A 17,238-nucleotide genomic window follows, 5' to 3' on the forward strand; every position below is an offset into this window, starting at 1 on the left:
AAGAGATCCCAAAGGCCATCCAGTCCAACCCACTTCTGCCAGAAAGAAAGATACAATCAAAACCTTCCCAAAAGATGTCCATCCACCTTCTGTTTCATAGAATTGTAAACTCAAAAAGTTGGGAGAGACCCCCAAGGGCCATTTAGTCCACTCTATTCTGACATCCATGAAGACACCATTCAAGCCCTCCTGACAGATAGCCATCCAGCCTCTGTTTGAAAGGCTCTAGAGAAAGCAGCTACCATAATCATCTGAATCTCATAGGGATGTGCATTTGCAAAGCAATGTCTCTATGAAAGCAACGGGTCCTTTATATTCAACCTGGAATCTCTGCATTCAGTTCTATCTTGCATTGTGCACACAAATGTGCCCATGCGCAGCTCTTATGGCTATTTGGTCAGTTGCAAGCTTGCAGTCTGGGTTGTGTCCCCCCATATTGCTATAGGACTTAATGTGATTGAATCCTGGGATTTGTTGTTTGGTGAGGCACTAGCACGCTTGGGCAGAGAAGGCTAAAATACCTTGCAAGACGACAATCTCAGGATGCCATAGCATTGAGCTGTGGCAGTTCAAGCAGTCTCAAGCTGCATTAATTCTACCGTGTGGATGCACCCCTAGTTTAACGATACTTTAAAAACTTTTTAAAATTTACTATATTTGAAAGCAATGCTTCTTTTAACTGTTGCAAACTGCCTCAAGCCCCAGAGTGGAGAAAAAGTGATAATAATAATAATAACCATCATCAATCTTCTTCTTCCCTTTTCCCTTGTTTAGCTTGGAGAGGACTCGGACTATGACAAACTCAGCGACATGGTCAAATACCTAGACTTGGAGCTGCATTTTGGAACGCAAAAGCCCGCAAGTGAGTCCTGTAGTCCTTTTGGGGTGGGAAAATTCTGAGATTCCCAGGGCCTTATCAAACTACAAATCACAGGATTCCATGGCATTAAAGCTATGGCAGTTAAAAGTGGGGCAAAACAGTGTTGATGTACACTTAGAGACATAAAATAATTCGAAGAGGGTGCGAAAACAATATTATATATCAATAGCTGTATATGCAACCGGAAAATGAAATTTCTAGGTCCTTCTGGGTCATCCAATGCAATTCTAGAGTGGGATTTTGGTGGGATTTGTTGCAATGCAAGGAAAGGGATATTTTTGGTAGGGACTCAATGGTGGTGGCAACGTGTCCATCCGAATTGTGATCTTGGATTTCCGATGCATCTGGTTGTATTGTCTTGCTGACTTTCCCCTCTCCAGACCCAAATGGTTTTCCTATTTGTTGTCCATCCCATTTCCCATAATATCTTCCCCCCTCTATAGGTATCCCTTATTTTCTCCATCCCGGCGTCCCGAGCCCTCTCCTGATCTCTGGTTAAATCTCCCAGTTTCTCTTCCAGAGCCGAACCCTTTGCCTGAGTCCTTTAAAAAGAAAGACGTGGTTGAGATTCTGTCGCACAAGAAGGCCTACAACACAGGTAGGGGAGTGTGGACACTGTTCCCGTCCAGGACATGGAAAGGTATTATTGGGGGTCTTCTGTGTGCTCTCAGTGTAACAATTACAGGTCTGCCCATTGCCTTGCTTCTCCTTGCAGCCATCCTGATTGCGCACCTGAAGCTCTCCCACATTGAGCTGCGTCAGATCCTGCTGAACATGGAGAGTGACCGCCTAGAGCCTTCACACATCAAGCAACTGCTGCTTTATGCGCCCGACGCTGAGGAGGTCCAGCGTTATCGCAGCTATCAGGGCAACCCCAGCAAACTCAGTGAGCCGGACCAGTTTGCCCTACAGGTGGGCCTATGACAAGGAAAACCAGGGGCGGCGGGGAGCGCTATATGGCAAAGCAACAAAAGAGTGGGACCAAGTCAACAAAAGTTATGAATGGGGAAGAGCAGACTGAACCCAAAGAGGCCGCAGTGGTTTGTGTTTGCCTGAGTTGACAGGGAAGGGAAATGTCATGCTCATTTGAATGAAAAATGTCACCCTGCTGTAAAATGCAATTTGAAATGGCATATCTATGATCAGAGTAGACCAGGCATGGGCAAACTTTGGCCTTCCAGGTGTTTTGGACTTCAACTCCCACAATTCCTAACAGCTGGTAGGAATTGTGGGAGTTAGGTTGTTAGGATTTGAAGTCGGAAACAACTGGAGGGCCAAAGTTTGCCCATGCCTGGTGTAGACTCATAAAATTCTGTTTAACTGCATAGAACTGCATTATATGGTCAGAACAACAACAACAGCAGCAGTTTTTATTTCTCCTCCTTCTTTGTAGTATTTCTTGCCTGCTTCTCCCAGGCCTTGAGGCAGGGTACACAATTTTATACACACACACACACACACACACACACAACACATACAAAATACTTTGTATTTCTTTCCTGCTTCCCCCTAAAGCTTGAGGTAGGTTACAACAGAAATAATAATAATAATAATAATAATAATTTGTTTTTCTTAGCTGCTTCCCTCAAGGCTTGAGGTGGGTTACAACAACAACAACAACAACAACAACAACATAAAATAATAATAAATTGACTTGAGGCATGGCTCCCCAGAATTAAAATGCAATAGATAAAAAATAGATATACATAGATTGAAAAAGAAAAACATTGACAAGATTAACACCTATGGGTACAACAGAGATGATGATGATGATGATGATGATGATGATGATGATGACAACGATAGTTTGGATTCCTTACCTGCCTCTCTGAAGGCAAAGTACAACAGAATTAAAACACAATAGATCAAAACATTATCATTATTGTATTGTTGAAGGCTTTCATGGCTGGAATCACTGGGTTGTTGTGGGTTTTTCAGGCTATATGGCCATGTTCTAGAAGCATTCTCTCCTGACGTTTCGCCTGCATCTACGGCAAGCATCCTCAGAGGTTGCAAGCATCCTCAGAGGCCTCACAACCTCTGAGGATGCTTGCCGTACATGCAGGTGAAACATCAGGAGAGAATGCTTCTAGAAGATGGCCATATAGCCTGAAAAACCCACAAATACTCATTATTATTATTAATAATAATAATATTAATATAAAACTTTGTATTTCTCTGTAAGAGACTCAAAGCGATTACAAACAATACAATATACAATAGCCAATATACCAATACAGGCAGTCCCCATGTTTCAAACATCCCACAGTTAAGAACGGAGATGAGGCAACAGGAAGTGAGACATCTACCTTTAGGAAGGGAAATCCACTCCTGGAAGAGTTATTATTGGGGGGGGGGGGGGGGGATCCACTGAAACTATATCTCCAATCCTTGTGTCAACAATAAGCCATATTTTTCAGAACCCTATTCTCTATGAGATCCAAAGTGTGTGTATACAGTATATATATAAGGGGGGGGGGGGGGGAGGCTGGAGTTACACTTAAAAATGTCCCAATTCCAACTGCTGTTAAATTGTATATTTATGTTCTGGTATGGGCACCATGGGGTGCCAATTTGTTAGTTGTCCTGAGTCCCTCTGTGGAGGTTGAGAGAGGACGGGATATAAAAGCCCGAAATTAATAAAATAAATAAATAGATCAGTGGACTCCCCCCCCCCCCCCCCGATAATAACTCTTCCACGAGTTGATTTCCCTTCCTAAAGGAAGATGTCTCAGAAATTCAACTTAAGAACAAACCTAAAGAACTGTTCTTGTTTGTAACTTGGGGACTGCATGTGCAATATAATAAAACCAAGGATGCAGAACTCAAGCTCTGGAGAGAAGAGGTGGGGTATAAATAAACATAATAATGAGGATGATGACGATGATGTCAAAATTGACGGGGAGAGATATCCATGATGCATAGCTTTCCAAAGGCCACCATCAGTGTGTTTCGCAGTGCATCCTCTGTTTTGAGTTTCAGGTCTTGCATCCATGACCATTGCAAATGCCCTTCCTTTTGCAGATGCTCTTGGTGCCCGAATATCAGACCCGGCTGCGCAGCCTCCACTTCAAGGCCTCGCTCCCGGAGAAGACGGAGGAGATGACGGCTGGCTATGGATGCCTCTTCAACGCCTCATTGGAGCTGAAGAACAGCAAGAAGCTGGCAAAGATCCTAGAGGTCTGGTGAGGGGGGCGCCTCACCCCCATTCAGCACCCTTCCTGGTCCACTTTGCTGACAAACCCCAAGGGAAGACCCTGAAAGCAGTGGATCCCGTCTGACGGGACAAGGATCCTTTTGGACTACCACTCCCATAATTGCCTGATCTGTGTGATTCTGGGAGCTGCAGTCCAAAATGAGGAACCTTCCTGAAGCCAGTGAATCCCATCGGTCCTATTTCGGAGGAGACGACTTGCAAAACCATCATCCTTGTCTTATAAATGGAAAAACCCTATGAAATTCATAGGAAGTTCTATGTGGATGACGGATCACTCCCAGATATGGGATTTCGGTGTCTTATTTAATATACTTGCGTAGCTGTGAATTAATGCAATTTATGCATCTTAGCTCAATGTTATGGGATCGTGAGAGCTGTCGTTTGGAAAGGCTCCAGCTTTTTTTTTTTTAACAGAGAAAGCCAAAGGCCTTACAAAACTACAACTCCCAGGATCACGTAGCATTGAGCCAAAGCAGTGGCATAAACTGGAATAATTCTACAGTATAGACACACCTTTTGACAAACTTTCAGACCTATAAATACAGACCCAGAAAGAAGGGTAGCCGGCAACTCTGTTCTAAGATGGGATTTGAGGTCGAAGCTGGAAATTGTTGTTGTTGTTGTTGTTATTATTATCCTGCTTTATCTCTCTCTAAAGAGACTCAAAGCAGAAATATATTAGGATGATGCCTCTTCAAGATCCAAGTTTGAGCATTGGACTATGACTCTAGGGATCTGAGTTCAAATCCTTGCCATGGAAATTCACTAAGTCACATTCTCTCAGCCTCAAACAAAAGGCGGAATCCCCCCTTTTGGCCCAATCTTGCCATAAATTTGCTTTAAGGTGCCCTATGCTGGAAATGACTTGAAGGTTTGCAATATGTGGTCTTTCCCCCAATTGTTGCCTCTTCCAGCAGAATCCTCAGCCTAGGAAGAAGAGAATGATTTGTTCCAAGGTGGCACTCTCGCCCTGAGATTCCTCCCTTTGTATCACAGGGCAGAGAAGGACTGCAATTCTACATTGGCATCCATTCTGCAAGCTGAAAAAAACGATCACACTTACAACCCCCATCCTTTGCTCCTTGAGAGTTGTAGTTTGCCCCCTTGGAAGGAGCCAAAACGTGACCTAATGCTCCATAATGAGGCCATGAATGGCACTTGGTTAGCTCTGCTGGCTACCCATTAACTCCCAGTTACTGCCAGAGCGTGCTTCCCTTTCCAGAAGGAGGAAGGAGAGATACAGTTCTCACCTTTGACTCCTCGGTAAGGAGGAGAAGGGTCAAAGGTCTAATGGGGCCTAAGGTACCATGTTTACCAGGGAAACATGGTATTCTAGACTCAAGTGACTCACAACGGTGCCATATTGGGACCACACGGAAGTGCCTTAAACTGATTTAACTATCATTGCAGTAAAAAAAAATGTTGTTGTTGTTGTTATCAATATTAGTTTTCCAGCAAATGTTTAATTTGGAGACAAACAAATTTGGCACTGAATACAAATTCTCCCACCATTGTCTTTGATGGGATTTGTAGTCCAAAGGGTGACACTTTAGCCTGCTTTGTATCCCAAGGGATCAATAGTTCCAACCCAGTAGGGCGGCATTGATCCATTCTTGGTTTTGCCGTCATTTTCGATCATTTTGAAGGAATTTGGAGCTCTCTCCAAAACCTGGAGCAGATCAGTGCCAAAGGGAAGAATCACCATCGCTTTCAGACTTGGAATAAATGGGAGGGAAAGGTCTCAAAAGGTCTTAGCAGCAGGGCAGGGATAAAGAGGGGTGCAATCAGTGGGCTTCCCCAAAAGGATTATTATTTACATTGGATTCCCTTTTTGCAGTTTGTACTGGCCATGGGCAACTACCTGAACCACGGTCAGCCAAAGGCCAACAAGACCACCGGCTTCAAGATCAACTTCCTGACTGAGGTAAGCAGCACCAGACAAAGGCACCGCTTCAAGCGAAAGGAAGCGCCCCGTGTTCCCATATCTGTGTCCCCAAGTCCTATGCTGATCAAGCTTGAATAGCATTGAGTAACCTGCAAAATCAATCAGTGAGGGTATCTGCATAGAGGTAGCCTGGGCTTTGTTGCCTGGACGCATCCTCTGTTTGGGAGGCGTTAATCCACAAGCACATGAACAATTTCAACAGAAAGGAAGAAACCATGTAAATGAACAAAAGCTGGTTACCAGTATTAAAAGCACCAGAAGTATGACGGTAAATAAAGAACACAACCCAGAGACAGGATCGCTCCAGGCAACAAATAATCAAGTGCCAGTGAACACTTCCCAAACAGGTTGCCTCCAGGCAACAAAGGCCAGGCTACCTCTGCTGATACCCTCAGTGTTTGACTTTGCAGATTCATGGCTATTCAAGCTTGCTTACTGTAACATCCAAACTTGCTTTAAACAGACAAGGGTTTTTTCTCCCACCCTGGACTTTATTCCACAGATAAATATACACTCCATTTGCCTTATTGCCAACAGACCTCTGAAGATGCCAGCTATAGATGCAGATGAAATGTCAGGAGAGAATGCTTCTGGAACTTGGTCATGCAGCCTGAAAAACTCACAACAACCTATTATTATTCCTCGTGGCTTAGGATGGGGTGCATCATTATTTTATTTATTTAAAGCATTTATATTCCGCCCTTCTCACCCCGAAGGGGACTCAGGGCGGAGCACAACATATAAACGACAAACATTCATAGCTAAAAACACATAATAAATATTATATAAAATACTAATATTGCATTGTATTTTTACAAAATACATATAATACACAGAACAAATTGGGCATAGAGTTCCACTGACTATTTTTCAAATACTTTTAAATCATTCTCTTTGTGGACTGTATTGTGCACCATGTGGCATAGAGTTCCACTGGCAATATTCAAATATGTATAGTCTCCTCTTTGGAGACTTCAGTGTTCAGAATACAACTGGTGGCAGAGAGTTCCACAGACTATATTCCAATATATTTAAAAAATGTATCTCTTGGGGACCTTTAGTGGACATGTGGACACCTTGTTAGCAGGAGATCTACTGACTATCTTGCAATATTTTTTAATCTACCTCTTTGGGGGGTTGAGTGGCTATGAAAACAGATCTAGCAATACTTTCCAATGAACTATGGGGAGTTTATAGTGGCCAGTGGTGCAAGGACTTCCCCTAACTGTATTCCTTTTTCTTCATCCCAGCTGAACACCACCAAGACAGTCGATGGGAAGTCCACCTTCCTACACATCCTTGCCAAATCGCTGGGCCAACATTTCCCGGAGCTGCTGGGCTTCGCCAAGGACCTGCCCACGGTGCCCCTCGCTGCCAAAGGTGAGGTCCGTGGGCCTCTGATGGGCCTTTGTCATTTGTTTTAGTAATGGTGATATGAAATTTTAGTCTGCAATTAAATGAAAGAGTTCAGCCTGGTGAGCATTTATGCCAAATGTAATTAATATCCAAAGTTTCAGATTAAAAAAACTCACGAGTGAAGCAAGGACATAGAACAGAGGTGTTTATTGCATCTTGGCCGGGATGGGACGCTTGCGAACTCCTGCTCCAGAATTACAAGCATACAAGAGCATGTACTCTGGATAACAGTTTTTATACAACCAGGTCAATTGTTCCAGTTTGAACCATCCAGGGTGGGGATGATGGGATTGTGAGACCCAGGCCCTGGAGAACAATGGAAGCTTTTCTCTGTAGTCTTGGTGTAAGCTAGGTAAACAAAGATGCTAGATACCTATTGCTTATTTAACATCTACATGAAGCTGCTGGGGGAGATCATTCGGAGTTTCGGAATGAGGTGTTATCTCTACGCAGATGATGTCCAAATCTGTCACTCCTTCTCACCTGTCACCAAGGAGGCTGTCCAGACCTTGAACCGGTGCTTGGCTGCTGTGTCGGACTGGATGAGAGCTAACAAATTGAAACTGAATCCAGACAAGTCAGAGGACCTACTCGTCAGTCGTAAGGCCGAACAGGGCATAGGGTTACAGCCTGTGTTAGATGGGGTTACACTCCCCCTGAAGATGCAGGTTCGCAGCTTGGGAGTGATCCTGTACTCATCGCTGAGCTGGAACTCTAGGTCTCAGCGGTGGCCGGGAGAGCTTTTGCACAATTAAAACTTGTGCGCCAGCTGCACCCGTACCTTGGGAAGTCGGATCTGGCCACAGTGGTCCACGTTCTTGTTACATCCCGAATAGATTACTGCAACGCACTCTACGTGGGGTTGTCTTTGAAGACTGTTCGGAAACTTCAATTAGTCCAGCAGAAGGCAGCCAGATTACTCACCGGAGCGTCATACAGGGAGCCTACCACCCCTCTGTTATGTCAGCTCCAGTGGCTGCCAATCCAGTTCCGAGCACAACTCAAAATGCTGGTTTTGACCTACAAAACCCTTTACAGTTCTGGCCCAGCGTATCTGTCCGAACGCATCTCCCTCTGCATCCCACCTCGGAGTTTAAGATCTTCTGGGGAGGCCCTGCTCTTGGCCCCGCCTCTATCACAAGTGAGATTGGCGGGGACGAAGAGTAGGGCCTTCTCGGTGGTGGTGCCTCACCTGTGAAATTCACTCCCCGGGGAAATTAGATCATCGACATCCCTCCTTTCCTTTAGAAGGAAATTAAAAATGTGGATTTGGGACCAGGCGTTTGGGTAATCTGGCAGATAAATAAGGACAACAACAAATGATAGGAATTGACAATGTGGAATGAATTTATGGATTCTGAGCTGGCGAACGTTGAGCATGAGATTGATTTTATTGACTGTGATATATAATTGATTGTTTTTAACTGTTATAATTGTTTAATTGCTGTTTATATATGTTTATCTGTATTATTGTATAGGCATCGAATTGTGCCTTTTGTAAGCCGCCCTGAGCCCCCCCTCGGGGGTTGAGAAGGGCGGGATAGAAGTACGCGAAATAATAAATAAATAAATAAATAAATAAACTTGTTATATTCCTTGTCTGAGGCTGAGAAGACATTCCTGATGTTGGCTTGGGTCAGGCAGTTTCATTTCTTATATTAAGTACATTTAAAAATAAAGCAGAATAAAAGTACTGTTTATACATGAATAGATAGATGATCAACTTATATCCCCATACCAAAAAAGGGAAATGCGAAAGACTGCTCAAACTTCCGTACAGTTGCCCTTATTTCTCATGCCAGTAAGGTAATGCTCAAGATCCTGCAAGGAAGACTCCAGCAAGACATGGAGCGAGAGTTGCCAGATGTTCAAGCTGGGTTTAGAAAAGGCAGAGGAACGAGAGACCAGATTGCCAATATCCGCTGGATAATGGAGAAAGGCAGGGAGTTTCAGAAAAACATCTATTTCTGCTTCATTGACTATTCTAAATAAAGCCTTTGACTGTGTGGATCATAATAAATTGTGGCAAGTTCTTGGTGGGATGGGCATCCCAAGCCACCTTGTCTCTCTCCTGAGGAATCTGTACAAGGACCAAGTAGCAACAGTCAGAACTGACAACGGAACAACAGACTGGTTCAAGATTGGGAAAGGCGTACGGCAAGGCTGCATACTCTCACCCAACCTTTTTAACTTGTATGCAGAACACATCATGCGATGTGCGGGGCTGGATGAATGCAAAGCTGGGGTGAAAATTGCTGGAAGAAACATTAACAACCTCAGATATGCAGATGACACCACTCTGATGGCCGAAAGCGAGGAGGAGCTGAGGAGCCTTCTAATCAAGGTGAAAGAAGAAAGCGCAAAAGCCGGGTTGCAGCTAAACGTCAAAAAAACCAAGATTATGGCAACAAGAATGATTGACAACTGGAAAATAGAGGGAGAAACCGTGGAGGCCATGACAGACTTTGTATTTCTAGGTGCAAAGATTACTGCAGATGCAGACTGTAGCCAGGAAATCAGAAGACGCTTACTTCTTGGGAGGAGAGCAATGTCCAGTCTCGATAAAATAGTGAAGAGTAGAGACATCAGACTTGCAACAAAGATCCGCCTAGTCAAAGCCATGGTATTCCCTGTAGTCACCTACGGATGTGAGAGCTGGACCTTAGGGAAGGCTGAGCGAAGGAAGATCGATGCTTTTGAGCTGTGGTGTTGGAGGAAAGTTCTGAGAGTGCCTTGGACTGCGAGAAGATCCAACCAGTCCATCCTCCAGGAAATAAAGCCCGACTGCTCACTGGAGGGAAAGATACTAGAGACAAAGCTGAAGTACTTTGGCCACATCATGAGGAGACAGGAAAGCCTAGAGAAGACAATTATGCTGGGGAAAGTGGAAGGCAAAAGGAAGAGGGGCCGACCAAGGGCAAGATGGATGGATGGCATCCTTGAAGTGACTGGACTGACCTTGAGGGAGCTGGGGGTGGTAACGGCCGACAGGGAGCTCTGGCGTAGGCTGGTCCATGAGGTCACGAAGAGTCGGAGACGACTGAACGAATGAACAACAACAGATAGATGATATAAAAGGATAAATGTTACGCAGAAAGGGATGAATTCAAGTTTTGACTTTTGATGTCTAAGCATAATGATGTTCTTTTTTAGGCCAGCCAAATAAAGGATGTTGCAATGACCCAAAGTCTTCTTTGTCCTGAGCCATGCCTTGGGGGCCATTTCCCAGTGTGAAACAATAGCTGAAGAATTTACTTCCTGACCTATGTCAGGTGGAGGTCAATATCTCATTCTGGCATGTTGCCCTTGGAAAACTATAAATCCATAAACCCCTAACTATAAATCCTTTTGTATTAGGGGTGGTGATGGTAGTGTTCAATAACAATGGGACCACTATCTCTTTAATATTTTCCCGATTTCTTTTGCTTCAGTGAACCAGAGGACCCTCATGGCTGACCTCAATGACCTCCGGACCACCATTGAGGAGATTGAAGAAGCCTGCCAGAACATGGTGCTTTCCCCGGAGGACAGGTTCACAGTCGTCATGGACGTATCCTTTGGACAAAACAGAAGGGGGGATATTTAGCATCAACCTTATGGAAAATGGAGCATCCTGACACCTGCCCCATTGCCAGAGCATGGAGCCACGGGTGTTCAAGTGGGGTCAGAGTGCATTCAGTATACAGCACTACCCCTTGCAAAAGTACAATTCCCAGGGTTTTATAGCCTTATGCCATGGCAGTTCAAATGAGGTCAGAATGCAATTCCTGGGATTTTATAGCTCCGAGCCATGGTGCATTCATGATGCAGCATAGATGTAGCCCTTGCAAAACTATAATTGTCAGGGTTTGATAATGTTGAGCCATGGTGCAGTGTATGCTGCATGATGCATTGTGAATGTAGCCCTTGCAAAACTGCACTTATCAGGATTTCATAACATTGAGCCATGGTGCATTCATTATGCTGTGTAGATGTAGCCCTTGCAAAACTACAATTGCCAGGGTTTGATAGCACTGAGTGATGTTACATTCATTATGTAGCAAAGATGTAGCCCTTGCAAAACCACAATTGCCAGGGTTTGATAGCCTTGAGCCAAGGTGCATGCCTTATGCAGCGTAGATGTAGCCCTTGCAAAACTACAATTGCCGTGGTTTGATAGCTTTGAGCCATGGTGCATTCCTTATGCAGTGCAGATGTACCCCTTGCAAAACTACAATTGCCAGGGTTTGATAGCTTTGAGCCATGGTGCATTCATTATGCATTGTAGATGTAGCTCTTTCAAAACTACAGTTCCCAAGGCTTTATAGCATGGAGTTGTGGGAATTCAAATGGGGTCATAGTGCATTCCTTATGCAACGTAAATCTACCCCTTGAAAAACTAGAATTCCCAGGATTTGAAAGCACGGAGTCACGGGAGTTCAAATGGGGTCAGAGAGGTAGGTAGGAAATAAAATGGTTGTTGTTGTTGTTATTGTTGTTGTTATGTAGTGCAGATGTACCCTTTACAAAACTACAATTCCTGGAATTGCATGCCATTGGCCCATGATGCATTTATTATGCAACATAGAAATACCCTTTACAAAACTACAATTCCGAAGAATGTATAGTAGTCAGCCATGTGAGTTCCAATGCTGCCGAATTGCATTAATTCTACAGTGTTGAGCCCAAAATTGGCTCTTGGATCCTTTTAGGGTCTCTTCTTCTCTTGCAAAAAGATGGCTTTGGAACTGGATTTCTCTCTTGAATAAATGCGTTTTTGGCAGTGAGGTCCTTTGGAGGGAATGTGGACTGCAAGATGTACATGTTTATGGCCCCTTTGTCCTTAGCAGAACCTCCTTTCAGGCCTTCCTGGAGACAGCGCACCCCACCATCCAGGCCCTGGAAGACCTTCAATGCAAAGCCATGGAGGAGTTCAACAAGGTCCTCTCCTTCTTCGGGGAGGACACGAAAGCCACCACCTCCGAAGCCTTCTTTGGCATTTTTGCCGAGTTCATGAGCAAATTTGAGGTGAGGTCTGGTTCTCAAGAATTGTCTGTTGCCTTGGTTAGGGACGGTCGACTGCAAATCCGCTCTGGATTTTATTCTTAACTGTAACTCTCCAAGCTGTGACATCATTCCAGTACTTTCAGCACCTTGCATGGGGTCATTCCAGTCTGGAATAATACAGTATTGTGGGTTGATGTGATGGTTTCCTGACAATGTGAGAAATATATTAGATTGGCATCACAGGCCTGATGAGGAGCTTTCCTCTCATTGAAGCAATGATTCCAACTTTAAAGGAACTATCATCTCCACCAAATAAGATCTTCTGACTGGCACTAAAATGCAGAGTGGAATCACTGTCCCATTGTTGTGGAAGCTGCCTTACTCCTGATATAATAACCCATACAGGTGTGGAAGTGCATATATGTGTGTGTGTGTGTGTGTGTGTGTGATATATGTGTATTATATATGCATGCATACATGCAAGCTACGCTCACACACTCTTCCGTCCAAATAATATTTATCTGTCCATCTAGTCATATTTCTTTCTTGCTTTCATTTTGGATGGAAAGGGTTATTATTTCTGTCAACAAGGAGCTGAGGAAGTTTAGCCTGGAAAAAAAGAGGCTGAGGGAATGGGACATGAGAGCCAGGTTTAACTATTGGAAAGGAGGCCCCATTGAGAATGAAGAAGACTTGTTTTCTGCTGCTCCAGAGACTAGGACACAATGGAATCATGGAGTCAAGCTGAAAGAAAGGAGATTCCACCTGAACATTAGGAAATACTCTTTGATTGTAGGATATGTTCAGTGATGGAACTTGTTTCCTAGGAGTCTGGAGGAGTCTGCATATCTGGAGGTTTTCAAGCAGTGTTGGGTGGCCATCTCTCAGGAGGGCTTTAATTGTGCCCTCCTGTATGAAGGCAGAAGAGGGTGGACTGAATGACCTGGGGGTCCCTCCTGCTTCTGTTGTTGGGACACACTGCCGTGTCCCTTTCTTCTTTGCATGGCCCAAAAACCTCCAGGGTTTTTTATCCAATCAAACACTAGAGACAAGGAGATCATTCAATAGGTTTAATTGATCAAAGCACCCTGCTGGGTGGACAGAAGAAAGTGCCACAAAATACTGAGATGCAACTCAGTTTGAAAGTCAAAATCATGAGCAGACACACTGGCTATTTTCTCTGATTCATGCCTCATCTCTATCACTTCGTTTGTCCCTTCTCAGCTCCAGCTCTTATCAGCAGCTGATTATTGCATCCCCCTCATGCACCTGCTTGTTGATAGGAATTTGTTTGAGCTCTCTCCTTTGACTTGTAACTTTCCATCTGTTGGGGTGGGGTGAGGGGGCTTTGATGGTGCCTTCCCTGCAGGTAGAAGGGTGTTGGAATGGATGAGATCTTTTGGGGTCCCTTCTAACTCTGGAAGCCTATGATTACATGAAACAGAGGCTGGGTGGCCATCTGTCAGGAGGGTTTTGATGATGCCTTTCTGCCTGGAAGAAGAATGTATTGATTAATTATAGGCCAGGAAAAATCATTCCCAAGACATGTGCCTGATAGCATGGATAACTGAGGGGATAAATTACTCAGTACATGGAGAGGCCGGACCTGGAATGTCATATCCGGCTGCGGCTGGGCAACAGTGACCAGCCATAAGTCATGTCCGAGAGTGGCAATAGAGTTAAACAGATAGGAGAAATTGTTCAAAAAGCTGAACGCGTATTTTACTTTCTCTTTCGTCTTGACTGCCTCTCTGTAAGTAACTCTAAATAGTTGGAACTAGAAAGAAAGCATTTATTCCCAAGGTTCTTGACAGAAATGCAGAGTTCCAGTGTGCTTGATTTAAGAAGCACAGACGCAGGGGAAGAGCAGATAAGCCCAGCTTTGTTTTAAAAGTGCATGGCTCAGATCAAACTGCTCAGGATCTGGAGGCTGCAAAATCCAGGGGAAGGTTTGAACCCAAGCTGCCATTTTGGGGACCCCTGATAGAGTGGCCCTTGGATGTCCTAATTTGGTGACTTAACATCTCTCTTTCTCTTGTTTCCTTCTCAGCGCGCCTTCAGTGACATCCAGACCGGGGAGGCACAACCAAGCCTCAGGGTGACTCCGCCGCTGGCCTGGTGACCCTCCAGCAAAGGACAATGTGGGTCATTTGGGCCCTTTATTCAATGGGGGACCTGGGGCGATGGCAGCTGTAAATAGAAGGATCAGCAATAGTCCTCCAAGGCTGGAGAAGGAAGGCCTCCTGGTGGATCGAGAACAACGGGGCAAAGGGCCACTTGGAAAGTGCACGGATCATGGCCTCCTGTGGCTTCCTCCTCTGCATTTCTGTTTCTATGGAGGGAGCCTTTCCCTGTGGCCTTGGCTGACAAACACAAACCTGCCACCGACCTGTGCATTAGCAGCCCTCGAACTTGCCTCCACGGCCACTTTTCTTCTCATTCTTCTTCGAAGCCAGTGGCAAACCCTTTCTCCACTCCAAGTGCCAGGAAACACCCTTTCTTCGGATGACTGAGCATCTTCACCGCACCGTTGCATCGGTTTCAGACCACTTGTATCATTACAGCTGCACTTCAGAGGATTCCTGGCCTTTGCTGTTTGCAAAGGGACTTAGATGGCATTAACGCGAAAGAAAGGGACATCTACACTGCCATATAATCCAATTTCTGATTCCCGATTCTCTGCTTTGAACTGGATTATATGGCAGTGAAGATTAAGGAGCCTTCTACATTGCCATATAATCCAGATTTTCCAAGCAGATAATCCACATTATCTGCTTTGAACTGGATTGTATGAGTCTATACTGCCATATCATGCAGTTCAAAGCAAAAAATCTGGATTCTATATGGCAGTGTAGAATGGGCATCATATAATCCCATTCAAAGCAGATAATCTGGGTTCAGATACTGATTGTATTGCAATGTAGATCCTGCCTGAGAAATAAATCAACTTGATCCTGGATTTGTAGAGATAGTTACATCCAGTTTAATTCCATGGATGCACAGCTGGCTCTCTAAGGATGCGTCTGCACTGTAAAATTAGCACCCTTTGACACTACTTTGACTGCAGTGGAATGATGGGATTTGGAGTTTAGGGAGGCGCCAGCTCTCTTTAGCAGAGAAAGTCTTTGTGAAACTATAATTCACATTATTGCATAGCATTGGGCCATGGCAGTTAAAGTGATATCAAACCGGATTAGTTCTACAGTGTAGATGTACCCAGCATTTGCAATTTTAATAATTCAGGGAGATGTCATTCATATGGCCTCTTCAGGTCCTCCCAATGCTAGGCCAAGATTCCTCTGTCCCTTAGCAAACTACACATCCCAGCATTCCTCAGCATGGAGCTACTACGATTAAAGTGATACGAAACTAAGGATATGGTGCAGATGTGCCCTCTGCCTTCCAAATGGGATCTGAGTCAATATATATCCATCAATGCCATTCTTTATTCTGAACACTATGTATTTTTTATTCTAAAAGAGCTGTTATTTAAAATCTAATTGAGGTGCTTTTATGACTACTGGATATACAGTATGTGAATACATTATATAGGTCTGTGTCTCCGTCTGAATCTCTGTGCTCCCTTCTTGCAATAAAACATCGGTCTTTCTTGCGGCAAAAGGTCAAACATTGCGTCTCTGTGGCTGATAGAATGAATGCAGTTTGCCCACACTTGTACTGCAATGGCTGAATGCTATGGAATTGTAAGGGAGTTGTAGTTTGCTTCATAAAGGCCTTGCAAAACCACAACTTCCAGGAGTAGTTCGAATGGGGTCAAGCTGCATTCATTCTGCAAAGTAGACACATCTTTTAGTACCACTCTTGAATGGAATGTATCAGAACAAGATATTCCCTTCTCCTTTCAATTCATTCTTAGTGTTAGGCACACTCTCTCAGCCTCAAAGGACAGCAGTGGCAAGAAGTGCCTTTTGAATAAACTGTTGGTTTTTGCCTTAGTTGGCAATGTCTTAGAGGCATGTAACAACAACAACAACAACAAAAACAACAACAGGATGGATCAAGGTGTAAATAGGGACAACAACAACAATAACAACAGGATGGACCAAGGTGTGAATAGGGAATGAAGACGACCTGCAAACTCAACGGCTCTATTGCAAGAAGTCCCCTTTTCTCCAGACAGATCTGGAAGAGTTCAGAAGACCTTTGGTACAGATTCATGTGCTGTAATTGTGGCACATGGCCGGGAAGTTTGCGCTGGCCCCTTGCCTGCTGTTTATGATCCCGCCTGCAGTGAGACCATAAACAAGATATTGTGTTGCCAATGTCACCAATTTGGGTTCCTTATTGGCCTTGGGAAAAGGCGATCATTAACCAGACGCATGGACCAGCCACGTCACTCTTAGGATCTTAGAATTGGAAGGGACCCCGAAAGGCCATCCAGCCCAGCCTTCCATAAAGGAAAGCACCATCTAAGCCAGTAGTTCTCAATCTTTCTAATGCCGTGACCCCTAAATATAGTTCCTCATGTTGTCGTGATCCCCAACCATAAAATTATTTTAGTTGCTACTGATATGCAGAAGGTATTTTCATTGTTACAAATAGAACATAATTAGTAATTTTTTTTGAGATTAATCAGTGATTAATCTCAAAAACAATATGTTTGGGGAAGTATAGTCAGTGGATGATGAGATTTGCAGTATTTTCAACCGATTCAGCTCTGGCTTCCACAGACCACTGAGACCCCCAAAAATGACAGGCCTGGACCAAACTTGGCATACAGAACTCCGATGACCAACAGAAAATACTGGAGAGGTTTAAGGAAAATAGACCCCG

The 17,238-nt window shown here is 44.3% G+C and overlaps 1 protein-coding gene across 7 annotated transcripts in view; it reads left to right on the top strand.

Annotated features, from left to right (window-relative positions):
* The window catches only part of GRID2IP (Grid2 interacting protein), a 54,217-nt gene extending 38,152 nt beyond the window's left edge, over positions 1-16,065 (top strand). For 6 of the 7 annotated variants that reach the window (XM_067473727.1, XM_067473730.1, XM_067473731.1 and 3 more), the window contains 9 exons: positions 775-862; positions 1,389-1,478; positions 1,596-1,792; positions 3,905-4,060; positions 5,935-6,021; positions 7,293-7,422; positions 10,890-11,008; positions 12,301-12,465; positions 14,495-16,065. In XM_067473727.1, the coding sequence (XP_067329828.1) occupies positions 775-862; positions 1,389-1,478; positions 1,596-1,792; positions 3,905-4,060; positions 5,935-6,021; positions 7,293-7,422; positions 10,890-11,008; positions 12,301-12,465; positions 14,495-14,566 (1,104 nt within the window). In that variant the 3' untranslated portion in view covers positions 14,567-16,065. The remainder of the gene's footprint in view (positions 1-774; positions 863-1,388; positions 1,479-1,595; positions 1,793-3,904; positions 4,061-5,934; positions 6,022-7,292; positions 7,423-10,889; positions 11,009-12,300; positions 12,466-14,494) is intronic. The other variant, XM_060786468.2, reaches the window with a different exon arrangement.
* The last annotated feature ends 1,173 nt before the right edge of the window (positions 16,066-17,238 follow it).

This window comes from Anolis sagrei, chromosome X, assembly GCF_037176765.1.
Source record: "Anolis sagrei isolate rAnoSag1 chromosome X, rAnoSag1.mat, whole genome shotgun sequence".
Lineage (NCBI taxonomy): Eukaryota > Metazoa > Chordata > Lepidosauria > Squamata > Dactyloidae > Anolis > Anolis sagrei.